Source organism: Macaca mulatta, chromosome 11 (assembly GCF_049350105.2).
Source record: "Macaca mulatta isolate MMU2019108-1 chromosome 11, T2T-MMU8v2.0, whole genome shotgun sequence".
In the NCBI taxonomy this organism is placed as follows: domain Eukaryota; kingdom Metazoa; phylum Chordata; class Mammalia; order Primates; family Cercopithecidae; genus Macaca; species Macaca mulatta.
The window spans coordinates 113,639,917-113,666,805 of NC_133416.1; the positions used below are offsets into that span (position 1 = coordinate 113,639,917).

At 39.0% G+C, this 26,889-nt stretch overlaps 1 protein-coding gene across 3 annotated transcripts in view; it reads left to right on the plus strand.

Moving 5' to 3' along the window:
- POLR3B (RNA polymerase III subunit B) overlaps positions 1 to 26,889 on the plus strand; it is a 136,560-nt gene that overhangs the window by 55,957 nt on the left and 53,714 nt on the right. For all 3 annotated transcript variants that reach the window (NM_001266933.1, XM_077952564.1, XM_077952563.1), the window contains 7 exon segments: positions 6,032 to 6,193; positions 9,130 to 9,330; positions 11,174 to 11,336; positions 12,575 to 12,728; positions 16,221 to 16,295; positions 16,842 to 16,940; positions 23,610 to 23,737. In NM_001266933.1, coding sequence (NP_001253862.1) covers positions 6,032 to 6,193; positions 9,130 to 9,330; positions 11,174 to 11,336; positions 12,575 to 12,728; positions 16,221 to 16,295; positions 16,842 to 16,940; positions 23,610 to 23,737 — 982 coding nt within the window.

The window sequence follows — 26,889 nt, forward strand, 5'->3', positions numbered from 1 at the left end:
TGATGATCTCCATCCCATGACTTAGTATCAAAAACTTTTAAGTTTTTGTCTAATAGGTGCAAAGTGGCTTCTCCTTGTGGTCTTAATTTGCATTTTCTACATTATTAATGAGGTTGAGCCCCTTTTCATGTACTTATTGATTATTCCTGTTTTCTTTGAAATGTCTTTTGGGTTTTTCCCATTTTTGTTATTGATTTCATGGAGATTTTTGTGTATTTTGCATCCTAATTTTTTGTTATATGTGTTGCAAATATCCTCTTCCAGTCTACATTCTTTTTTAAATAACTATATACACACACACACACACACACACACACACACACACTTTTTTTTTTTTTTTGGAGACAGAGTCTGGCTCTGTTACCCAGGCTGGAGTGCAGTGGTGTGATCTCTGCTCACTGCAACCTCCACCTCCTGGGTTCAGGCAATCCTCCTGCCTCAGCCTCCCAGGTAGCTGGGATTACAGGCGTGTACTACCACACCCAGCTAATTTTTGTGTTTTTAGTAGAGATGGGGTTTTGCCATGTTGGCCAGGCTGGTCTCGAACTCCTGACCTCAAGTGATCCACCTGTCTCAGCCTCCCAAAGTGTTAGGATTACAAGCATGAGCCACAGCACCCAGCCAACTTTATAGTATTTTAAAATGCTACTAATTTGTGCTTTTAGTTGCAGTCATTTGTCAGCTATCTTCCTTTTAATAGTGCTTGATATGGTTTGAATCTGTGTCCCCACCCAAATTTCATGTTGACATGTAATCCCCGATGCTGGAGGTGGAGCCTGGTGGGAGGTGATTGGATCATGGGGGTGGTTTTTAATGGTTTAGCACCATCCTTCTAGTGCCATTCTCTTGATAGAATTCTCATGAGATCTGGTTGCTTAAAAATGTGTAGCATCGCCCCCTTCTCCCTCTTCTTCCTGCTCTGACCATATAAGACATACTTGCTTCCCCTTTGCCTTCTGCCATAATTGTAAGTTTCCTGAGGCCTCCCCAGAAACTGAGCAGATGGCAGCATCATGCTTCCTATACAGCCTGCTAAACCATGAACCAATTAAACCTCTTTTCTTTATAAAGTACACAGTCTCAGTTGTTTCTTTATAGCAAGACAAGAACAGACTAATACAGTGCTCTTTATTTTTTAAGCTTGTGTGTTTAGTATTTGTTCTTTTGTTCATCTGTAATGAAGTAAGGAATCCAATTTCATTTGTTTTCCAAATGGATAACTGGTTATCCCAGCTCCATTTATTGTATAGTCTTTCATTTCCTCACTGATCCAAAATGCATCTCTATCATATAACAAGTTTTATTATATGTGCAGATCTTTTCTGGACTCTTTGATCTATCCATTGGTCAGGTTGTCTATGTACTCATTAGTACCTTCAGCTTTTTTAGGAATATCTTGGCTATTTCAGGGTCTTAGCTTTTCCATATAAATTTTAGAGTTATTTTGTCAATTTTCATCAAAATAAATCTTCTAGGGATTCTAATTGGCATTGTATTGGAACTGTAGATCAATTTGGAGAAGATTTGTAATCTTAAAATATGTAGACTTTTTATCCATGAATATTTTCCTTTCATTATTTTGGTTTTCTTTGATGTTTTTCAATAAAGATTTATAATTTTATTCATGAAAGTCTTGCACCTCTTTCAGATTTATTTCTAAGTTTTTAAGGGTTTTTGGTTAACATTTTAAATAAAAATATTAATAACATTTTCCAAAATACACAAAAATAGAATAGTAAAATTAACTCCTATATATCCATCACAGACCTTCAACTGTTATCAGTGGAAGGCAATGTTGTTTCATCTATACCCTTCTCAACTCTTTCCCCTCCCCTTATTCCCCAAATTGTGTTGTTTAAACAAATTGTAGCCATCAAATCATTTCATTATTTCAGCTGTCAAATAACATTCTGTAAATACTTAAAAATATGTCTCTAAAAGACATGACTAAAATTTTTCACACCTTAAAATTTTTCATATGTTTTCACACGTTAAAATTTTTTAGATAGATGGATAGATAAGATAGGAAGGAATTGATTATGGGAATTGGCACTTGTGATTATGGAGACAGAGAAGTCCCACAATGTGCTGTCTGCAATCTGGAGAACCAGAGAAGCTAGTGGTAGAGTTTAGTCAAAGTCCAAGGGCCTGAGAACCAGGGAGGTGATGGTGTTTACTCTCAGACTGAGGCTGAACGACTGAGAACCTAGAGTTCTGATGTCCAAGGCCAGGAGAAGATGGGTGTCTCAGCTCCAGAAGAGATAATAAATTTGCCTTTCTTCTGATTTTTTTGTTCTATGTCCTCAACAGTTTGGATGATGCCCACTCACATTGGTTGAGGGCAGATCTTCCTTACTCAGCCCACTGATTGAAATGTCAATCTCTTCCAGAAACACCCCCAGAGATACACCCAGAAATAATGCTTTACCAACCTTCTGGGCATTCCTTAACCCAGTCAAGTCGACACCTAAAATTAACTATCACGTATCTTTATGGTGTTTTTTTTTTTTTTGAGACGGAGTCTTACTCTGTCGCCCAGGCTGGAGTACAGTGGTACAACCTCGGCTCATTGCAACCTCCGCCTCCCGGGTTCAAGTGATTCTCCTACCTCGGCCTCCTGAGTAACTGGAATTATAGGCACCCACCACCACACCCGGCTAATTTTTGTATTTTTAGTAGAGATGGGGTTTCACCATGTTGGTGAGGCTGGTCTCAAACTCCTGACCTCATAATCCGCCCGCCTTGGCCTCCCAAAGTGCTGGGATTACAGATGTGAGCCACCGTGCCCAGCCCTCATGGTGTCTTTTAACATATATATATATATATATTCCTCTCCCTCCTAAATTTCTTATAAACCAGAAGTTAAATCTAGAGGATAAATGGTATTCCGATTTTGGTTTGGTTTGGTTTGGGACTAGAACACTTCATGGGTGGTGGGGGTATATCCTATCCTGTATGTCTGATTTTATACACTTTTTGTGCCATTGAAATTGATCATTGGGTTTAGGTGTTTGGGTCCCTGATTCATCCATTAAGTTCCCCATCAACTTTTCTCCTGATAGTTTTATTTAGCATCTGATGATGATCATTTCCTTTATTCATTATCTCATTAGGGCATGCAAAATAATGATATTCTAACATTTTCATCCTGGTCCATTTATTAGCTGGAATTTTTTAATACAGAGTACTTTCATTGTCATCCCTTTCGTTACCCTGAAACGTAATTTACATGGGAAAGGCGGGGTAAATGCTTGCTACATTTTTTTTAAGCCTGTTTGCAGAATAATGATTTAGTTCTCTAATTTCCTCCAGAAGTGAATAGTGAAGGTTTTTTTTTTTTCTGAGTATTATTATAAACTTAGGAATTTCAACATTTGTACTTAAGTTTTAGAATTAGCTTCTCCATTTTCACAAATAATAAAAGCCTGCAAGCTCTTTCATTGAGATTGCATTTGAATTTGTAGTTCAGTCTGGGGAGAACTGTTATCTAAATAATATTTAGCTTTCCAATCCATGAACTTATCATCTCACCTATTGAAGTTTTCTTTAATTTCTTTCAGTAATTTTTAGTTGCTTTGTGTTTATTGGCCTTGTATCTTGCAAACTTGCTAAACACATGTAATATTTCTGTTAAGGCTTTTTCTTAGATTCTTTTGGATTTTCTATGTGGATAAACATATTATCTGCAAGTAAAGACAGTTTTATTGCTTCTTTTCCAATATTTATATCTTTTATTTCTTTATTTTGTCCTATGGAACTGAATGGCACCTCCAATACAATGTTGAATAGGAGTGATGAGAATGGGCAATCTTTTCTTTTTCCCCCCTTTTCTAAAGGAAAGCTTTCAGTTTCCTGCCCCTTCCCTGCAGATCTGGCCCCTGCTGTGTATCAGTGCAGGATCTTTGCTCAACCAGGTTTCCTGTTCCTCCCCTAGGGAAAGATGCTTCTCCCTTCTCTTCCCTCTGGCATTGCACCTTGTCCTGAAATCAGAGGGTTTACTGGACCTCTTCCAGGGGGAGACTGTTGTTGCTAGTTACTGTAGGTGCAGAGCTTGTTGGGAGAGCAGGGGTGATTAGGGACAGATAGCTTTTGCTTCTATCCCTCTCTGAGAGGAGGTTATTTTTGCCTCCCGGGACTTTGCTAGGCAGGAGGGTGTCCTGCCCCCTTCCCAGGGACTTAGGTGTTGCTTCCTATGCAAGAAAGCCCAGGGAAGTAGGTAGGTAGGGTTTTACTGCCTGTGTTCCAGCAAAGGGATCTTTCTCAGGTCTTCTGCCTCGCTGCAGCCTTTCATGAGCACTCCACAGAAAGGAACTCGTGAGTGGCTGTGGACACTTCTTGTGCCTGGGCTTCAGAAGAACTCTGAACTTGTGTGACAGTCCACATTTGGCCTTTAAGAAGTCCTTAAAATTTTAGCTGATTCTTCTATTACACTATTTGCATCCTAATCTTTAAAGTATAACCACCTAATTGTACCTTCCTAAACAATATAATGTAGTTGTGCTGGGTTTTGAACCTTATATAAATGGAATCGTGCCATATGTATATTGTTTTGTGTCTGATTTCTTTTGCTGAGTATTTGTTTTTAATACTCAGCCATGATTTTGTGGTTAGTGATTTTTTGTTCATTTTCATTGTTTTATAGTGTTTCATTATATGAGTATACCACAGTTTGTCTACGTATTATCTGTATGGTTTTCAGATTTTAGCTGCTACAAATAGCTAGTATAAGTATCTTGAGTGCCCTCCCCCTGCCAGCAGCACTGGCATCTCCTAGGAGTTGATCAGACATTCATATTCGTGGGCACTACCTTAGACCTACTGAGCTGGAAACTGTAAGGGTAGGGCCTGCAATTTGTGTGTATGTGTGTGTGTGTGTTTTTGTTTTTTTTTTTTTTTTTTGAGGTGGAGTCTCACTTTGTTGTCCAGGCTGGAGTGCACTAGCGCGATCTCAGCTCACTGCAACCTCTACCTCCCAGGTTCACGCCATTCTCCTGCCTCAGCTTCCCGAGTAGCTGGGACTACAGGCGCCTGCCACCGCACCTGGCTAAAATTTTGTATTTTTAGTAGAGATGGGGTTTCACCATGGTCTCGATCTCCTGACCTCGTGATCCGCCCGCCTCAGCCTCCCAAAGTACTGGGATTACAAGCGTGAGCCACTGTGCCCAGCCTTTTTTTTTTTTTTTTTTAGATGGAGTCTCACTCTGTCACCCAGGCTGGAGTGCAGTGGCGCAATCTTGGCTCACTGCAACCTCTGCCTCCTGGGTTCAAGCAGTTCTCTGCCTCAGCTTCCCAAATAGCTGGGATTATAGGTGCCCACCACCAGGCCTGGCTAATTTTTGTATTTTTAGTAGAGACAGGGTTTCACCATCTTGGCCAGGCTGGTCTTGAACTCGTGACCTCGTGATCAACTCACCTACTTCCCAAAGTGATGGGATTACAGGCATGAGCCACCATACCCAGCTGCAATTTGTGTTTTAACAATCTCTCAGAGTGATTACTGTACATGCTAAAGTTTGAGAACCACTTCTATAGCAGGTATACCTAGGAGAGGAACTGTTGGGCATAGGGATGGGTAGATAATGGCAAACTGTTTCCTAAGTGATTGTACCAATTTACACCTTTACCAATGATACAGGAAACATCTTGGGCATCTTCAGAGTTTTTAATAGTAATTCTTCTCCCTCTGCATCCTTTTTGGTTTTAATGCATAACTTTATCTGTAAAATTAAAAATTAGGTCATTGATCAATGAAATCTGAAAGTCTAGAAGTGACTGGTCTAAAGGAAATGTCTTTGAATGCAGTGAGTATGTCATCTTTGCTCTCATTTAAATGCCTAGCACAGTGTTAAGCACATAGAAAATTATGTACATATCTGGCAAACTGAATTTGAAAATACCAATTTTTTTTCTGTTTTAAGCAGTTCCTCCATCATATTTTTTAAAAATCTTAAGACCTAGAGTTTATTAAAATAATCTAGCAGTGCTTTTTGAAAAATCACCATATACCTTTTTTTTTTTTTTTTTTTTTTAGCTTTTATCTCTTCTTTTTGAAGACTTGTTCAAAAAATTTAATTCTGAAATGAAAAAGATTGCCGACCAGGTGATTCCTAAGCAAAGAGCAGCCCAGTTTGATGTTGTCAAACACATGCGCCAAGACCAGATCACCAATGGCATGGTGAACGCTATTTCTACCGTAAGTCTTCAGTCACTCTTTTAGGGTCTTGTAATTTAGTTGTAAATCTATTTGGTAGAAGAAAAACTTAAAGCACTTTGAGAATCCAGGTGAAATATAGAAAGGAATGTTTACAAAGCACAAATTTCTACTTTGAAAGGAAGTCTGAAGTGTTTATTACTATAACTTTCCTGCCAAATTATAGTTCCTGTTATATGAGGCAATAAGAAAATAGATACTCTTACACAGAGGAAAAATCTTCATTTAACTGTTAATAACCATGCTTTTAAAGAATACTTCCCCCCATTTTCTTCTGTAGTAAAATTGACACATTTCAGGCAGGTTTATTAATTACCAACCTTTTGTTCAAAATAATACAAAATGTTTCATTTCACAGGAGGTTTATATTCTTCGAAGACCTGTCAGCTGTTCCTCACATAAGCAATGAGTTCTGTGCTGGATGAATTCAGTTCTCGGCAGCAGCTGTGTAGTCAGGGTCTCGGGCTATTCAGAAAAGGTTATCAGATGGGTTTTTGCTTCCTTTCTTAAAGCGTAACAACTATAGGTCTATCTGATGAAGTCTGGTTCATGTTTTGCATGCCAGACATAAAATTAGTTTTATGGATGACATTTTGCCCCAACAAAGCATAGTATAATCTACCATGTTGATTCCCTTAATGATGAAAGAGTGCAGACTTGCTTCAATACTTGACTTTAGAACTTTATAGTGGGTCTGTGTGAGTGGCCCATACAGTGACAGCTACATCTAAATTTGAGGTGAACCAGGCCTTTGTCCCTATTTAGGCACATAAACTCTAGTGGCCCAAACTTGTCTGAGGTGGATCCCTGAGTATTTGAAGAGAATCCTCCAAAGAGTGCTTGAACACGCTTCTGTTAGAATTACTTTTCCTTGCTTGCTCGCCCATGATTTTCAGGTCAAAAGAGCTATTTTGAGTACTTCTTTTACCCCTAAAGGAAACTGCTTTACCTCCCTGATAGAACTGCTTATTACAAAAATCAGTAGCAGGCCTAGTTACAGGTGTGCCACACTCTAGACAACAGAAAAAGATGAACCTTTAAAATTCTTAGTGTTGCTATTAGCAGAATGCTTTTACCAAATACATTTTTCTCAAAGGAGCATTTTTAGCCCTCTTGTCTGTTTCTCGTCTCTCCCTTTTGTAATACTCCTACAGAATACAAGAACAAATTCTCTTGCTGAACATCTTGGCTTCACTCCCATCTACTTGCTACTTGCCAACAGCTGCTGCCTTATTTTAGCTGTGTGCTGAATACTTATTTACCTTATTTACTCTTACTCTGTGGGCATAAGTCAGTTTACTAGATTCATTCTGCTTCCAAGGATAAAAGGAGTTAATGAAATAAGTGATAATATGAGAGGTTAATTTGTGGGATATATATAGTTGCTCTATTTCTTTGCCTTTTAATAGGGTTTCTTAGAGTTTAGCTCTTTCCCACGTTTCAGAAACTCAAGGTTCCAAAGTGATCGATCTTCACTATAATGGTGAGCAAACTGTACTTTGTGAGGGAGCTCCCCCAAAGTTACATATTTTAATGCAAACAGATCACCTAATCTTTTCCTGAAACCCTAGCAGATTTTCTGCTACAAGGGTTTTTAACCTGGGATCCACAAGAGTCCAAAAATGAATGTAAAATTTTTATTCTTGTTTCTATGTGCATTTTTCTCAAGAGAACATTCCTAGCTTTTATTGGGTCCTCTGAGGAGGAATGAAGAACCACGGCAGGTGCAGTTTTTCTCTTTAGAATTAGAAAACTTGAGTCAACAATTTTGTTCACATCTTATTGTCTGCTTTTCTTTTTCTTTTTTTTTTTATTTTTGAGACACCGTCTTACTCCCAGGCTGGAGTACAGTGGTGTGATCTCAGCTCCCTGCAGCCCCTGCCTTTTGGGCTCAAGTGATCTTCACACGCCAGCCTCCCAAGTAGCTGGAAATACAGATGTGCACCACCACACCCAGCTAGTTTTTGTATTCTTAGTAGAGATGAGGTTTTGCCACGTTGGCAGGCTGGTCTTGAACTCCTGACCTCAAGTGATCCACCCACCTCGGCCTCCCAAAGTGCTGGAATTATGGGTGTGAGCCACCACACCCAGCCTGCTTTGCTTTTTGGATGAATACTGTTTTCTACTGTTAATTCATGTTGCCATGAATTTAAATTTCAAAAATTTCTAATCTTAATCTTTAAATTATTCTTGAGAATATTTTTAATGTATACAATTAATACAACTACAAAATAATACAACATATTTAATGCATAAGAAGATAAAGTAAATTTAATGTTCAAGATTTAGTTGATATGAATCTATTTTAATAATGACACAGTGGCCACAGAGAATATATGTTTCTTAATATGAATATATATACTATTTTTAGATTCCTTAAAACTTAATTAAGAAGCCTTCAGTTTGTTCATTATCCTAAGTAAATGATACCTGAGTTATTTTTCTGTTGCTACATTTTCCTGTTCTTAAGACTAACTTTGGAAAACATCCAAATAGCACATTCCAACATGAAATGATCTCTTTGAGCTTCAAACTAGTTTTCCCTTAAATGTGTATAGATATTGCTGGTGTTTTATCAGTTAGCTTATGATTTCCCATGGAAATCTGTGGTTGAACTGGCTCTTCATTATAGAATTAGTTCCTGAGAAGGTGACAGCTCTGATGTGGTAAGTTTATGCATCGAACAATTCTGAGATGGTTGCTAGACACAGTAATGTTCATTATCTTCCTAGAAAACCCCAGCAAGTGACTTGACTAAACTTTCATTTTAATTGTGACACTTTGATTTCTGAATATGTGTCATGGTTCTAATTTCGTAAGCATGAAGATCTTGCCATGAACTTCTTGGAGTGACTGCACAGTATCAGACAACATAGGATTGGGTTAGGAATAGTCTTACGTCTTTCATCTCCCTACAGGGAAATTGGTCTCTAAAGAGATTTAAAATGGACCGCCAGGGTGTAACACAAGTGCTGTCTCGCTTGTCATATATATCCGCACTGGGCATGATGACAAGAATCTCTTCCCAGTTTGAAAAAACAAGAAAAGTGAGTGGTCCTCGCTCCCTCCAGCCATCTCAGTGGGGAATGCTTTGTCCTTCGGACACTCCTGAAGGAGAGGTAAGGAATCTGAGGAGTCTTGATGCTGTGTCAGAGGCAATACCTATGTCTGTGCATGGGGTGGGGTGGGGGGTTCTGCTTCTGTTCCCATCTCCAGGCCATATCCTTTCTTTTGTCCATCATTTATCTGGCAAAGAAATATTGACATGCTTGGGAGACTACATTCGTATGATTCCAAAACTAGGACCTGCAGAAGCATTTGATTCTGTGTGTTAGCTAAAAGTAATACAGTCCATGTTTCTCTTGCTTATTTTAGTTTATCCCAAAATCAAATCATGCACAGAGGGGATAAGACTGTGAAGGCAGATTGAAAGACCTATCCCCTCTCATGCTCATGAGGGGCTCTTTTTGAGCAGCTCCTTATTGTCCTTAGTTAGGCTCAGTCACAGCCAATTAGGAGTATACAGTCCATGACCTAATGTGGATTCTAACTCACTTGTATTGGAAACACAAGCAATTGCCTAAACACCAAGCCAGGGAGTTTACATTGTTTTGCTTCTGTAGCACCCGCTCCTCCCTGTGTCAGGGTCCTTTCTCCCTTGGGTTAACATTGTGAGTTTCACTTGATTCTATTCCTTCTAAATTGTAAAATTCTGGAGGAAGGAAGGTTCACTGTTGTATCTCAAGCTCCTAACATAGAGCCTTGGTTAGAGTAGAGGCCCCATGAATATATGCTGAATTAATAATTATGACAAGTAAAAGATGCAGGTTCCAAAGTGTAGGAATTTATCATTATTTGGAAGGGATGAAAATAGGAGTCTGTATAGAGCTGCGATTTTTAGAAACTTTTTATCTAATTTATCTGGAACCATATGGAAATTGACACTAAAATTATCCAGTTTGTCAAATTTTGTATAATTTATACAACTTTGAAACATTTCATTTCCCAGAGATTGCTTCAGCTAACCTAAAAAAAAAAGTAGCTATTTTGTACAGTTACCGCAGCAGATGGTTTTAAGACTTGAAGATACAATCTTACAAGTCACCTGTCTTAAGTATTTTTTTCTATTTACTATATTCTGTCCTTGTTGGTATTGTTGTTTTAGAACTGTACTGGGTTGCATAGATGTTTAAAATATTTATTTTCTTTTCATTTTGAAATAATTTTAGATGTACAAAAAAGTGATGAAACTGGTACAAAGATTTTCCACAATCTTTCATCTAGATTCCCAACTGTGAACATCTTATGTAACCATAGCACTGTTATCAACCTCATGACATTGAACAATACTATAATCTATGGATCTTATTCAAATTTTGCCAGTTGTCCCACTGTTGTCTTTTTTCTGTTCCAGAATCACACATTATTTTTAGTTGTCATGTCTCCTTGTCTCTTTTAATCTGAAAGAGTTTTTCAGTCTTTATTTACCTTTAATGACCAAGAAACTTAAGGGTACTGGCCAGTTACTTTATACAGTCTCTCATTTCAGGCCAGAAATTTTATATTTTTATGTAGCTGCATTTATTAATGTTTTCCTTTACTTATTTTATACAGTATCATCATAATGACTGTAATGTTTCGTTGTCTGGGAGTAATTGTTAATGTAGTCAATTTTGTTGGGCATTTATGATGCCGTCAGCATTTACAATTACAAATAGTACTGTGCTGAGCATTTCTGTAGCTAAATCTATTTTATATCCTTGCTTGTTGTGAAGATAAATTCCTGTGGATTAAGGGATATATATATATTTTAAAGACATTTGTGTGAATCACCACAGTATCCCCTACAAAGTTGTACTGCTTTGCATTGCCGCCAGCCAAGTAGTGAGCTATTTTCAGATGCAGACTGTACTTTGTATTACTAATGTTCATTCTTAGAAATGACTGTCTTTTGTTTTTTAGGCATGTGGTTTGGTTAAAAACTTGGCCCTTATGACACACATCACAACTGATATGGAAGATGGACCCATTGTTAAATTAGCCAGTAACTTGGGAGTAGAAGATGTGAATTTATTATGTGGGGAAGAGCTCTCTTACCCAAATGTGTTTCTTGTGTTTCTTAATGGTGGGTATATTATGGAGACATCTTGGCCCCAGATAGTCTATGAAGAGGGGGAGGGAATCCATTATTATCCTGGTATGTAAAGCACAAATAGACTTTAATTCTGGGCCCAGGTTGACCTTCACTTAAAGGTAGAAAATACAGTGATAACAGAAATAGTTACTTTGTTGGCTGGGTTATCCAAGGTTCTGAGAGGATATAGCTATCAGAGCTAAAGGGTAACATTGCAGAAAGTGGCTGCTGTCTGCCCTTTTGCAGTTGCTGACATATCCATAGTGGAATAAGGTTCAACATGGTATCTCTAAGTACAAGTTAAATATTGGAGTCATTCTGCAAAAATTATCATATCAGCTCTTATAATGAATTGACTTTGTCTAGCCGTCTGATAATCAGTATGTCAGCAGCCTGTGGTAAGAGGATCCCTCTCCTCTGGCTCACACTCCAGTTACTTCTTTCATATACCTCTTCCTACCTCCTTCAAAGTCTTCCAGAGACTCAGCAGGAAGTGTGCTCTCTTCCTTTCTGCTTTTGATTTATTGCTGTGTGTGCCTGTCCTCTCACTAGTATGCTCCGTGAGCTTATCCCTTATCACTTGTCTTTCCTCTCTTCCTCTCTCCCTTCTGCTCATTCTAGGAGGCATTAACTCTTTTTTATATGGGCTGGTGAGGAAGGGGTCAGAGCCTCAGCAGAGCTGTTAACTGACTGCCTCATTCATTATATCCCAGAGGCTAACATTGAGTGAGCTTTTACTCTGCACTTTAACCAGTGCCTCTTTGAATCCTCCCGCTAACCTTGGGAAGCAAAGTTCATTTTCCCCATTTCACAGATGATGATTACAACAAGAAGCAGTTTAATAGTAGCAGTTAGTAGGTGCTAAGCAGAATTCTCAGTACTTTAAATGATCAGCTCGTTTAATCTTTACTACCACCCTGTGGAAGTGATGGAGCCAGTGTTCAAACCCAAGTTGTTTGGACCTGAGTTCATGCCCCAGCACTGTGCTGAAAGATGAGGAAAATGAAGCTGACTTTTCCAGTATTCCTCAGTCAGCATCTGGAAGGACTGGCCCTTAACCATTCTTCCTTTGTTGCTTCCCTGCAACCTTGTGGACTGGCTGCAGGTGTTAATAACAGTATTTTCAAATAACTGCTTAGTGCTGCTTACTATTTTTATTGGTTGGATATATTAAATCAGGTTGGGTTTATTTTTTATTTCTGTCTTACCTATTCTTTCTTTTTGCCTAGGTAACATCTTGGGTGTCATTCGCGACCACAAAAAGCTGGTGAATACATTTCGACTCATGAGAAGAGCAGGATATATCAATGAATTTGTTTCCATCTCAACAAATCTTACAGATCGATGTGTCTATATTTCTTCTGATGGAGGAAGGCTATGCAGGTATATGTTACTAAAAAGAGTTTTTAAGAATCTCTTTATATTTATTCTTGAAAGAAATAGACTTGTTTTTATTTATGAAACTGTTTTAACCTCTTTCATTGTGAAGATAAATTTAATTCCATGAGCAAACACTTTATGAATATGCATATTAGGTACTGAGGATGCAAATTAATATGGGAGACAGAGTCTGCCCTCAGAGAGCTCAGTCTGCCGGGAAAGGCAGAAAAAATGACTAATAACAATCATCTGTGCTAGTAGTTAATGCTAGCCACTATTTGTCATTTTAATGGAGGCACTATATGTGTAAGGCTTTAACTCCATTCAACCCTATGAGGTTGGATTATTCTTGTCGTTTAACAAATGAGGAAACTGAGGTTCAGTGAGGCTGAGTAACTTACTGAAAACTAAAGAGTGGTGGAGTCTGTTTTTTATTTCAAAGTCCTTAGGATTCGTTTGATGCATGATTTTGCCCACTATAGTCTGTTGCTACAAACTGAGCTTTAAAGGATGAGTAGGATTGTGTTAACTTGGAGGTAGGTGGGGAGGAGAAAGGCTGAAACAAGGCAAGAATGAAAACATGGAGACATGAAGAAATAAAATAACACTAGACCCAATGGAAAAGTAGGTTCCTTTTATTCATTCAGTAAGTATTTATTAAGGGCCTGTTGTGCACAGGTACTATCTAGGAGCTGGAGGTACAAAGATGAATGTGACATAGTGTCTGGTTTGAGGGGATATGCAGAGACATCAGCTGAGGACATTGCCTTGTTTCACAAGCCTTTTCTAGCATTACCGTAGTTATTCTGTGTATACCTCGGGTAGAGTTGAAGCACGAGGCAGTGAGCTAGCAGTAGCTGGAAGTCTGTCAGAGCTGGGAGAGTGACTGTCCAGCATCCATTCCTCCTTCATATGATACTACCTCATTTTCCTTTGAGGACTGCCCCTCCCCACTGGCAGGCTTCTTGGGATGGTCAGTCCAGTGCCCTCTTCTCTTCAGCCAGGGGTTGGGCATATGACCCAAATGAGGCCAGTCATACCCCCTCATCAGAGAATTTGAATCCCAGGTAAAATAAATCAAGGGAGGGAAGTGGTTGGACCTGATTCATTCTCCCAGTGCTGCATGCAAGAGACTGCCTGTTAACACCTCATTTTCTGGATCCTTGGAATTGCTCTAGTTCCTTTTCTTTCTGAGGCTGAGCATTTCAGCTTTTTTGTTGATTCTTATCCTTCCATTAACTTTTTTATTTATTTATTTTTTTTTGAGACAGAGTCTCAGTTTGTCACCCAGGCTGGAGTGCAGTGGTACAATATTGTCTCACTGCAACCTCCACCTTCCAGGTTCAAGCAATTCTTATACCTCAGCTCCCCTCCCACCCCTGCCCCGCCGAGTAGCTGGGATTATAGGCACACACCACCGCCTCTGGCTAATTTTTTGTGTTATTAGTAGAGATGGGGTTTCACTGTGTTGGCCAGGCTGGTCTCGAACTCCTGGCCTCAAGTGATCCACCAACGTCAGCCTCCCAAAGTGCTGGGATTACAGGTGTGATCCATTGCACCCAGCACTGGTAAATTCTTAATGCCTCCAGTAAACTTCATTTTTGCTTAAATTAGCCAGAATTGGTTTCTCTTCTTTGCAACCAAAGAATGGTTAGCTGATGATATACCTGTGTTTGAATCCTGACTTCCCACTTACTGAGTTGTGTGATTCTGAGTGTACTACTTCAGTCTCTCAGCCTTGGTTTCACTGGCTATAAAATGGAAACAATAATGCCTGCCTAAGATTGTCTTGAGAAGTAGCTGATATAAGGTGTGGTAAGTGCTCTGTAGAGTGCCAGGCACACATTAGGTGCTTATTTATAACTATTAATAGCATGGTCCAGTTAAGGGCAGGAATAACAGTGACAATTTCTAGGTTACTCTTTTTTAGGATTTCATTACATCCGACATAATATATATTCGAAAAGAAAACGGGCCGGGTGCGGTGGCTCAAGCCTGTAATCCCAGCACTTTGGGAGGCCGAGACGGGCGGATCACGAGGTCAGGAGATCGAGACCATCCTGGCTAACACGGTGAAACCCCGTCTCTACTAAAAAATACAAAAAACTAGCCGGGCGAGGTGGCGGGCGCCTGTGGTCCCAGCTACTCGGGAGGCTGAGGCAGGAGAATGGCATAAACTCAGGAGGCGGAGCTTGCAGTGAGCTGAGATCCGGCCACTGCAGTCCAGCCTGGGTGGCAGAGCAATTCCCTCTCAAAAAAAAAAAAAAAAAAAAAAAGAAAACTCTTTTATAGAAGCAACTTTATAATGGCATGACAGATCTAGCAGGAAAAAATAGTAGAATGTGTTGAGTTAACGTAAGGATAACTGAGGCAGCTAAATGTGATCCCCTCCCTCTCCTCCGCCGGTTTCTGTCGTCTCATCTGAGGCTTAACCTGAATCCACTGCAGCGCTCAAATGAGGCATTAGCGGGCTCTGCTTCCCTACCAAGAAGGAGCCAGAATTTCGAGGTACTGTGGATTTCCATGAAAAGCTCACCCAGTTCATTTTTCAACAACTTGTGTTCCGCTTTTGTAATTGTGCAGCTCCTCTTCTTAACTGTTTAAAAGTGCTCATTAGTCCTCAAATAGTTATTTGGACTTTAGGGTAGAGCGTACAAGTGTCTGGTGGTTACTTGCTCCTCTCTGTAAGAGCTGCTTATCCAAATAGCAACAGCCCTTGACGTTTCAGTGCCGCATGCCATCCTTTGTGTCGGGGTTTCCTCATGGTGGCAAAGCCCTCCGAGGCAAGTCCCCACTGACAGTTACAGGTTAATCTGCCAGAATGCCTTCTCCACCTTCCACCCATTACGTTGCTGAAAACCACAAAGTAAGAAAGCTTTATTCTCTGCCAACTTTTAGCCACTCTCTTTGGTCACTTGTAGCTTTAAGTATCTTGCTAACCTAGCTCAGTGATGTTTAGACTAAATCAAACTACTCTAAACATCTGGATATTCATCAGAACCTCATAACGCAATGCCACTTATTACCCTAGGTGACAGTGCTTCTTTGACTGTTAACTCTGTGAGTAGTATACAAAATATTTCCAATGTGAAATCAGGGGATGTTTTTAGATTGATACATTACACCGTTTTTAAAAATATGACATTAAAGGTTTTGTTTCCTTTTCAGACTTTGAGTATCATTTTTGTGTTGCCTTTTCGTTCAAAACCAAATGTTTCCTAAGATACTTGCAGGAAGCACTGTGTGTGTGCATGACTATGTGTACACATACTCACATGTGCACATGGGCTTGGGTATGTATGTATGTATATGTGAGAGAGAACATAGGCCCCTACACCATGCTCTTACATACAAAAAATACCTGGTGTACTCAGCAATCCAGGAATAGGTTTGGTTGTATTTACATCTTCCTTCATCTCACTTTGGTAAACTAATTTGCCAGTGTAATTTTTCCCTAGAACTACTATTAATTTGGTTTTGCTGTTTCCGTTCTAGACCCTACATAATTGTCAAGAAACAGAAGCCAGCAGTCACAAATAAACATATGGAAGAGCTGGCCCAAGGGTACAGGTAAGTAGCCAAAAGTAAAACTTACCAATCTCCTTAATACCCACATACATGATTTAAGAAAAGTGTATTTTCATTTTAGTGTTTTAATTTCTTTCCATCAAATTACCAGCCTGTTAAAAAACCTATTTTGCTCCATGTGAACTTGCTTGGACATTGTAAAATATTCATCAATTTAGATCATGAGGCTTACATAGTCTTGAAGTCAGTTAGTACACAAGTGTTTCTGGTAAGAAAGGGACTTACATCATGTGTCAGTGTAGACACTGTGGGTCTCATCATGAGGTTTCTAAGGTCAGAATTTTTTTTTTTAAGAAGTGGGGACTAGGTTGACAAGAGTTACAGACAGACACTTTGCTGTTTTTATTTCAGCAATTTGTGGTTACTGTGTGAGCTGAGAATAACATGTTTCAGGTATCTCAATGTAATGATATCCTCTGGGAGAGAAAGGTGCTTTGGGCCTAAATGAAAGCCGGTATCTCCTGTTGTTATATAAAATACTGCAGAAAATGCTTTTTAATGATGTCTCTTTCACCAATATTTTCCCAGGAATTTTGAAGATTTCTTACATGAGAGTCTGGTTGAATATTTAGATGTGAATGAAGAAAATGATTGTAACATTGCACTGTACGAACACACAATTAATAAGTAAGTAGAATCCATAGCAACTGTAATTAAAACCTTTTCTGACTATAGAAACTCACTTCTTTTGACAGGAACTGTTAGAAACATACAATCTTTTTTTTTTTTTTTGGAACATGCAAGTTTGTTACATAGGTAAATGTGGGCCATAGTGGTTTGCTGTACCTATCAACCTATCACCTAGGTTTTAAGCCCAGCATGCATTAGCTATTTATCTTGATGCTCTCCCTCCCCCAACCCCCTAACAGGCCCCCGCTGTGTGTTGTTCCCCTCCCTGTGTCCCTGTGTTCTCGTTGTTCAGCTTCCACCTATGAGTGAGAACATGCGGTGTTTGGTTTTCTGTTCCTGTGTTAGTTTGCTGAGGATGGCTTCCAGCTTCATCCACATAACTGCAAAGGACATGATCTCGTTCCTTTTTATGGCTGCTTAGTATTTCATGGTATATAAGTATATTGTATATTTCTGTGTGTACCATATAGAAATATACAATTTTATAGCAGAGTATAACCCATCATTTATCCCAGTGAAGAGTATTACAAAGCAGCTAACAAGTCATCTTTATATTTCATTATCCTTCCTATTCATGTGACAGTTTATATATATATATACACACACACACATGCATACATACATAGAGAGATATATGCATATACATAGATAGATAACTATATATATATAGAGAGAGAGAGTTGGTTTTTTTGTTTTGTTTTGTTTTTTGAGACAGGGTCTTGCTGTGTCACCCAGAAGGAGTACAGTGGTACAACATAGCTCAGTGAAGCTTAAAACTCCTGATCTCAAGCGATCCTCCCACTTCAGTGTCCTGAGTAGTTGCGATTACAGGCATGAGCCACCATGCCCAGCCTTAATGTATATTTTTTAAAAGGAGTTGTTTCTCTGATTTTAATACTTGATTACTGCCAAAATTGAACTAATGAATTAAGCTGTATAAAAATATACTTACCTCTTTTAGAGATGATTTTGTCCATGGACATCTGAATTCTTGTCAGTACAGGAGTTCTCTACATAGTCTGTTCAAAAACTATCTCTAAGTTTATGTGTAGTATACACTTGAATTGATAGTATGTTCACAATATTTCTTCTTGAACAATATTTTTAGAAGTGTCTGTGTTCCATTTGGAGTACATTAAAGAACATCTATATAACCTGCTGTCTGATGCATGTGACTGATGTGCCATTTACCTGAAATTGGAATTCTTGCAGATATATTGCTAGAGAGTTTAATACTACCACCTGATAACTATTTATGTCTTCAATCAAGAATAAGTACTTTTCTGACCCAGTGTAGCAGCTCACCCCTGTAATCCCAGTGCTTTGGGAGGCTGAGGCAGGAGAATCGCCTAAGGCCAAGAGTTTGAGACCAGCCTGGACAACATAGCAAGACCCTATGTCTAAAAAAATAAAATAAAAATAAAACATTAACCAGACGCAGTGGCATACACCTGTAGTCCTAGCTACTCGGGAGGCTGAGTGGAAGGATCACTTGAGCCCAGGAGTTATGGGTTACAGTGAGCTATGATCGTGCCACTGCACTCCAGCCTGGCTGAGAACCTATGTATTAAAACAGGAAAAAGAAAAACTTTTCTGTTTTCTGCTACCAAATGAAATATATTACTTTTTAAAAGATTACAATTTACCAGTCTGGGTAACATGGCAAGACCCCGTCTCTACAAAACACTTAAAAATTAGCCAGATGTGGTAGTGCAGGCCTGTAGTCCCAGTAACTCAGGGGGCTGAGGCTGGAGGATTGCATGAGTCCAGGAGGTGGAGGCTCTGTGAGCCATGTTCATGCCACTGCACTCCAGCCTGGGTGACAGAGCAAGACCCTGTTGCCAATATATATATTGCAAATATATATATTTTTTGCACTTTGTAAATAGTGCTTTTTAGTCAGAATTTTTCTTCCTTAAAGATGTGAATCTCTCAAAGTACTGTTTTGTACCCCTCATTTCAAAATTGACTGAGGGCCAGGTGTGGTGGGTCACACCTATAATCCCAGCACTTTGGGAGGCTAAGGCAGGAGGATTGCTTGAGCTCAGGAGTTGGAGATCAGCCTGGCCAACACAGTGAGACCTCATCTCTACTAAAAATAAAAAAAAGTTAGCTGAGTGTTGTGGTGTGCACCTATGATCCCAGCTCTTGGGAGGCTGAGGTGGAAGGATCACTTGAGTCCACTTTGAGGCTTCAGTGAGCTATACTTGGAACACCACCGCATTGCAGCTTGGACAACAGAGTGGGACCCTGACTCAAAAAATATGTAGATATAGATACATATCCTGAGTATAAAATAGAACTATTTTATAGTAGCCCCATAAATGACAGTTCCATCCTTGTATTACTCAAGCCAACAAAACCCTCTATTTCCATCCTGACCCTTTTTCTCTATATCGACATCAATCCCTAGCTCATCATATGAGCCTTCCAAATATATCTGGAATCTGAACTATTTTTCACTACCTCAATCCATCACCTAGTCCAGGCCATTTCCATTTCTTACCTGGATTTTTGCAAAAGCCTCCTATTTTGACACCTGTTCCCATACAGTCTTTTCCTAATAGAGTAGAGGGGGCATGTCCGTTCTCTTCTCAAATCCCTCAGGGGCTTTCCATCTCCCTCAGAAGTCCTTACAGAGGCCTTCCAGTTCCTGCACAATCTGCCCGCTCCCATTTCTACCTCTCCCCGCTCCCTGTTTCAACCACACTGGCCTCTTCTCCGAATATTCCAGGCATGCCTCTGCCTTAGCACCTTTGCACTGGCTGCTTCCTCTGCCTGGAGCACTCTCTCACATACCTGCATGGCTCACTGCTTCACCTCCTCCAGGTCTTCACTCAGGTGTCTCCTTCTCTTGAGACTTTTCTGACCACTCTGTTGAAAGTAGAAACTCTTATCTCTATCTACTCCTCTTTACTACTTTTTTTTTTCCTTCTTGTGCCTATTACCATAGAGTAAAATTGGTATTTTACTGATGTATCTATGTATTGTCTATCTCCCCTCACTAGAAGCTTCATGAAAGCAGGGATTTTCATCTGGTTTTTCATTGTTGTAAATGAATATAACTCTCAGCATTACCCAATTACCAAGCTATTCCATACATCAAATTAATTTCATTTTAAAAATCTAGAAGTTTTTATATTATTTAATTCATACTTACGTTTTTTAAAATGTAGAAATGCATGAAGCACAAAGAATGAATTCCCTTCCTTTCCCATCCCACCAGACTCTACCCTCCAGAAGTCACCAATGCTAATAATTTCTTATGTATTATTCTAGATTTTTTTTTCTGAGTATAAACATACACACATGATTCCACACAATGTGTGTGTATAAAACAGTGAAAACATTTCCAGTGCCTTGATTTTGAAACTTAACCAGTATACTCTGGACATTTTCCATATTAGTATATATATTTATATACATGTATATTTGTATACACAGTCATATGTCACTTAATGACGGGGATGCATTCTGAGAAGTTTGTTGTCAGGTGATTTCATTTTGTGAATATCATAGTGTACTTAAACAAACCTAGATGGTGTCTGTCACACACTATCACCTACTACACACATAGACTATATGCTAAAGCCTGTTGCTTCTAGACTACAAACCTGTACAGCATATTACTCTACTGAACTTTGTAGGCAGTTGTAACACAATGGTAAGTGTGTATCAAAACATATCTAAACAAAGAAAGGGTATAGTAAAAATGCAGTATTATAATCTTTTGGAACCACCATCATTTATGCAGTCTGTTGTAGACCAAAATGTTTTGTGGTGTGTGACTGTATACATATAAATATATATATTTTTTAATTGCCGTTTGTTATTACATTATCTACTTACACGTATTTAGTTTATTAACTAGTTCCCTACTGTTGAATATTTAGGTAGTTTCCAATTGTTCTACTGTTATAAACAACGGGTTACTTAGTTTTCATTCTAACTAAATTTAAGTGCTTTATACGCAGTGAATAAGAAATCTTGGCTGAGTGCAGTGGCTCATGCCTGTAATCCCAGCACTTTGGGAGGCCAAGGCAGGTGTATCACCTGAGGTTTGGAGTTTGAGACCAGCCTGACCAACATGGAGAGACCCCGTCTCTACTAAAAATACAAAATTAGCTGGATGTGGTGGCGCATGTCTGTAATCCCAGCTACTCGGGAGGCTGAGGTCAGAGAATCGCTTGAACCTGGGAGGCGGAGGTTGCGGTGAGCCGAGGTCGCACCATTGCAGTCCAGCCTGGGCAACAAGAGCAAAACTTCGTCTCAAAAAAAAAAAGGAAAAGAAGAAATCTCCCAATTCCTGTTCAGTTTCTAAACTGATGCTTTTAAAGAGAATGATTTTCTTTTTTGTAAAATCAGAATCTAGAGTGTTTGGATGTCTAGTAATTATTAGATACATATGAGTTTATGCATGTTGTCACCATAAAAGAAAAAAACTTCAGATGTTTCTTTTCATTTTTCAACTCAATCCAATCTTAACATCTGTAAAAGTAGTTTCTACTTAGATGGAGAATGTCAACTTGGCCAATATTTAAACAAAGCAGTATATTTAAAAGAAACTCTGTTTTCTTCTAGACTACAAACTGTAGCTATAAGCTGATGTTCTTTAAAGAAAAAAGCAAAACAAAACCTGAAGTCTTTTCCCTTCCTGCTTGACAAAGGAAGTCTTTTCCCTTCCTGCTTGTCTGAGAGGATTGGGTTTCTGTTAAGTCATAAGGTGAAAACAGTACTCTTCACGAACTACATGGAAGGCACCTTCTGTCACCAAACTAGGGACATAATTTCATACATGTGTTTTGGGAAAAAAAATAGATGAAAAACTGGATAAATGGGAGATCTTTTACCAGGTACATTCCATTGATGGGTTGGGATCTGGTTTATTGGACATCACTTCGGTCCACAGGTGCTGTAAACCACTGACATTTTTAAGGTTACACTTCACAAGCGCTTGAGGGAAAAATAGTAGGTCCATAGAGATCACAGATCCTGGATGACACATCTGTTACTTTCCACAAATACCTATAATTAACCTGAGTACTCTTTCCTATTAACACAACTGAGTTGCTTCATCATTTGGCCAAAAAACTGAATTTTCTACAGAAATATATTGTGAAAGTAACCAAGATTCTGACATCTACTAGGTAAAATCTTACTTTGTGTCCAATACTACCCATAGCAGAGCTGTCCAGTAAAATAAAATGCAAGCCACCTATATAACCTCAAACTTTCTAATAGCCACATTAAAAAGGTAAAAAGAAACTGGTAAAATTATTTTAAATAATAGTTTTATTTGTGACTATATCCAAAATATTATCATGTCAACAGGTAATTAATATAAAACTAATGAGCTACTTTACACTTTTTTTCCTACTATAAGTCCTCAAAATCTGGTGTGCGCTTACAGCACATTTCAATTTGGATGCCAATTTTTTATCAGAAATACTAGATCTCATTTCATAACATTTATACTTTTAAAAGATTCATAAATGTGAGTTGTTCCAAGATAAAAGGTTTTGTGTAACTGAACTGAGTTATTTAAATTTCAATTTGAGTTTTAAATTTTAAAGTAATTAAAATTAAGTAAAATTAAAAAAATTCAGTTTCTCAGTCACACTAGCCCAGCATTTCAAGTGCTCAGTAGCCACAGTTATCTAGTGTCTAGTGGCTATGGTATTGGTCCCTGTGGGTCTATAGTAACTATTCTTTTTTTTTTTTTTTTTTTTTGAGACAGTGTCTTGCTCTGTTGCCCAGGCTGGAGTACAATGGCAAGATCTTGGCTCACTGCAACCTCCATCTCCTGGGTTCAAGCAATTCTCCTGTCTTAGCCTCCAGAGTAGCTGGGATTACAGGTGCCCACCACCATGCGTGGCTAATTTTTTGTATTTTTTAAGTAGAGACAGGGTTTCACTGTATTGGCCAGGCTGGTCTTGACCTCCTGACCTCAAGTGATCCACCTGCCTAGGCCTCCCAAACTGCTGGGATTATAGGCATGAGCCACTACGCCCGGCCTATAGTAACTATTCTTTTTTTTTTTTTTTTTTGAGACAGAGTCTCGCTGTCTCGCCAGGCTGGAGTGCAGTGGCATGATCTCGGCTCACTGCAACCTCCGCCTCCCGAGTTCAAGCAATTCTCCTGCCTCAGCCTCCCAAGTAGCTGGGGCTACAGGTTCGCGCTACCACACCCAGCTAATTTGTATTTTTAGTAGAGACAGGGTTTCACCATGTTGGCCAGCATGGTCTCGATCTCTTGACCTCATGATCCACCTGCCTCGGCCTCTCAAAGTGCTGGAATTACAGGCGTGAGCCACTGTGCCCAGCTAGTAACTATTCTTAAAGGACGTATATTCCACTCTTAAATGGTGATACAATGTGCTCATTGATATATGTTAGAAGAATGAGGAAAAGCAGTCTACTCATCCATGTGGATATTGTTGATGTATTTCTATATGTTGAATATAGTAATTTATGTGTGAATTACAAGTTCTTACATTTTGTTGTATTTTATTTAAGTATGTTTTTATTTTACCAGTTTTACTAGCATCAAATTTTATTGACATATAAATCCCCTAAGGACCTAAATAACAATATTTTTATACCCTTTAAGAGAAATTTATTTTTGTACTTGATGCTTAAGATATGTGATTTTTACTTAACTTGTTAGAGACACCACCCACTTGGAGATTGAGCCCTTCACTCTTCTCGGCGTGTGTGCTGGACTGATCCCATACCCTCACCATAACCAGTCACCGAGAAACACTTACCAGTGTGCCATGGGGAAACAAGCCATGGGTAAGATTTCCTTCTTGAAAGTTGGTTCTAAATACTTGGAAATACTTTTGGAAAAAATCTTACACCTTTATTCCTGCTTCACCAGTATTATATGTTTAAACAAATCAGGCACTGGGAACACCGGAGGGTTACCAAGCCCGGGGAGTTACGTATGAAACTCTGCAAGGCTTGGTGCCCTGCCATGTCTAAAGCTTAAACAAAAATGGAGAAAACCTCTCTAAACTTGTTTCCTTCAAGAAAACAAAGCAATATATAATTAGTGTCACATAATTAAGAGGGATAAATGTAAAGAGAAAAGCCCTGTAAGATGTAACTTGTTAACCTTGAGAGATGGGAGAAAGGGCAGAAAAACTCAAGCTTAAGGAGGAAGAGGGAGAAAAAAACAGATAAAGATGTACGATGTCTATTCAAATGTACCTAGTAATTGCCTGGTTGACAATCCCCGAACCCATTATACCCTTGCAATTGCTAATGTATCTCCTAAAACTTACCCAATTCATGTCACACTGATTCCTGAGTTTATTTTGCTTCCTCTTTCTCTTTTTCTTCCTTTCATATATTTATTTATTCATTTGTAACATTTATTGAGCATAACTGTAGACTAGACATGAGGCTGGAGCCTGAAAATAGAGAGATGAGGCAGAGTCCTGTGCTCAGGGAGTTCAGAGTCTAGTAGAGGAGACCAACAAATAAAACAGTAACCCAATCTAGTATAATAAATGCTGTAATTGAAAACCAAAATCTAAGAAAATTAGAGGAGGAAGGTCACTTAAAGTAAGAGTGGGTTGTTTCTGAAGGGTAGAGCTGAGCTGAGTCTTAGAAGACTGAGTATATTTGAAGGTATGGAAGTGTGAGCAAGTATGGCATAAGAGGTCTCAGTTCTTTGGTGTGGCTGCCTAGTGTAGCATGGTACAGAGGCGTGAAAGGGAAGTGCCATATGTTGAGGAGTTTGAGTTTTATCTTGAAGGTAATACAGAGAGAATGCTGGTGCCCCCTTACCCGCCACAAAAAAAGTTTTACTTATAAAGCTTTTTGAAATGTTTTTTAAAATCATTTAAATCCTAATATATTTAATAAATTTTATTTTCGTATATGCCCATGACACCAGTATGATTGCCATCTCTGATTTAAAGTATGATGCAAGGGGCTTCATAAAGAAACTGTAAAAATGTAGAGAGGGAGGCATTGCATTGCCTTTGGGTAACAACCGGAATGCATTTAGCTCCTCCGTTACCAACAACCAGCTGCAGCTGACCATAGCTTGGCAATTAAGAAACCCTATTTCTTCATTATGGATAGAGAGTAGATATATTTCTTTTCAAGTTTTTATATTGCCCTCTGGTTAGCTACCAAGAAATAAAAAGCATTTTATCCTGCTAGTATTTACCTGAATGATGTAATGCCTGGACAGTTGAGAATCATTCCCAGTGGGAAAATCTAAACAGCAGCTCATCAATTTAGCCTTTCCATTCATCCTCAGCAGCGGTGTAGGCTGATTTCCCGCTTGTGCTTCTGACTTGCTAACAAGTTGAAATATACAGTACTGAACCCTGTGTGTCATGAAAGGGCTATCACTTCTATTGGGTTTACCAAACCATTTTGTTTCATGATGTGAATCCCAGCTGAAACAATACACCTTTTGTGTGGAACCTTCAGCAGAATTAACGGAAGACTAATCACTTCATCGCTAATGCCACTCTTTAGTGTGTTTGAAGATCGAAACAGAAAGAGCTGCAGCTATCTCCATGTAGTGAAGCTTTTTTAAAAAATAAAGAATAGACTTGAAAGAAAGAAATAATATTTTTATTTTTATAACTCTGCTTCCCACAAAACAAGAAAAGAAAAGAAAAGAAAAACCCTTTATATGTGGCCATGAGTATCTGAAACGTTTGGTTAGTTACCACACACAGTTAAGCAGGATCAGTGTGTACAGAAAGCCAATTCAGTGTCTGTAGAGTTCTTTTGTAGTTTTCTGTGTGAAGGTTTTTTTTCTCGTTTTGTTTTGAGTGTCATTTGCAATTCATTGTCTGTGTTTTCTGAGGTTGGTGTATTCAGCTGCTCTGACCCTGGGTCCTGCACATTTAGCTCCTTGGATACAATCCTCTGACGTTACTGCTGACGCTAGGAAGACAAAAGCCACTGAATATCTTAAGTAATAAAAAAAAGCCTTTGTTACTGTTTGTTATTATAAAACACCTGACTGGAAAGAAAAGCAGCGAGATAAAAGTACATTTAGAGTTGGCATATAACACAGCAGCATTTCTCTGTGGACACTGAAATAGCTGCAGAAGTATTGAGCAAAGTCTGCTTGCAAAACGACAAAAGGAAAAAGGTCGGCAGAGGGAGAAAACCCACAGCAGATACCCAGGTCTGTAATGCAGACTTCGCACTTTAAGTAGGACTTCTCTGGATCGGTTTAATTCCTTGCAGTCTTGACAGCTGATAACTAAAACTCACACTCTATCCTGTCTTTACTATGAGCCATTGCTGAAGATTATTTAAATTCAGAGATTCTATGTGGATTTTCTAAAATAATATTTTAGTTGCTAGTCATCTGTCTGCTGGTCTGGTCCATTTATAACATGGAAGATAGTAGGTCACAATTAATTCACTAAATATTCTAGCCAATCTGGAAAATTTGCTCTCTACCATTCCCTACTATCCCTCCCACTACCCCACAAGAGAGTGAAGAAATGAAAGTCATTTTCTGTTACTACGAAGGAGACCCACAAACCACAGAGATGGAAAGCCTTACCTTGTATGTAAGAGGGAGCTAATCCACGATAAAACACCAGCAGAGGGTGTTTCTTCAGTCTTAGGCGCTTTAAGTTATTAATAAAGTTCGAGTTCCCACACAGCACCTTACTGTGCCACTGAGAAGCACTTCTCCATGGATATGGCAGTGTGTGTATTGTGACATGGCACAGAGCAAGAAAGTCAGGTGGACATCTGGAAATGGCTGGATCTCCAGGTCACTCACTCAGCACTACCAGGAAGGGCTATGTGTTGGAGCCACCTTTTGTGTCATCTCATTGGTGCCCGATGCCAAGTTCACATGAGCCACACTTTCATATCCTGCCCATTCATTAGTTGGTAATCCTCTAGTGGAACACTTTCTCCTGTGTAAAAGGATCATTCAGTTACTATCAGCT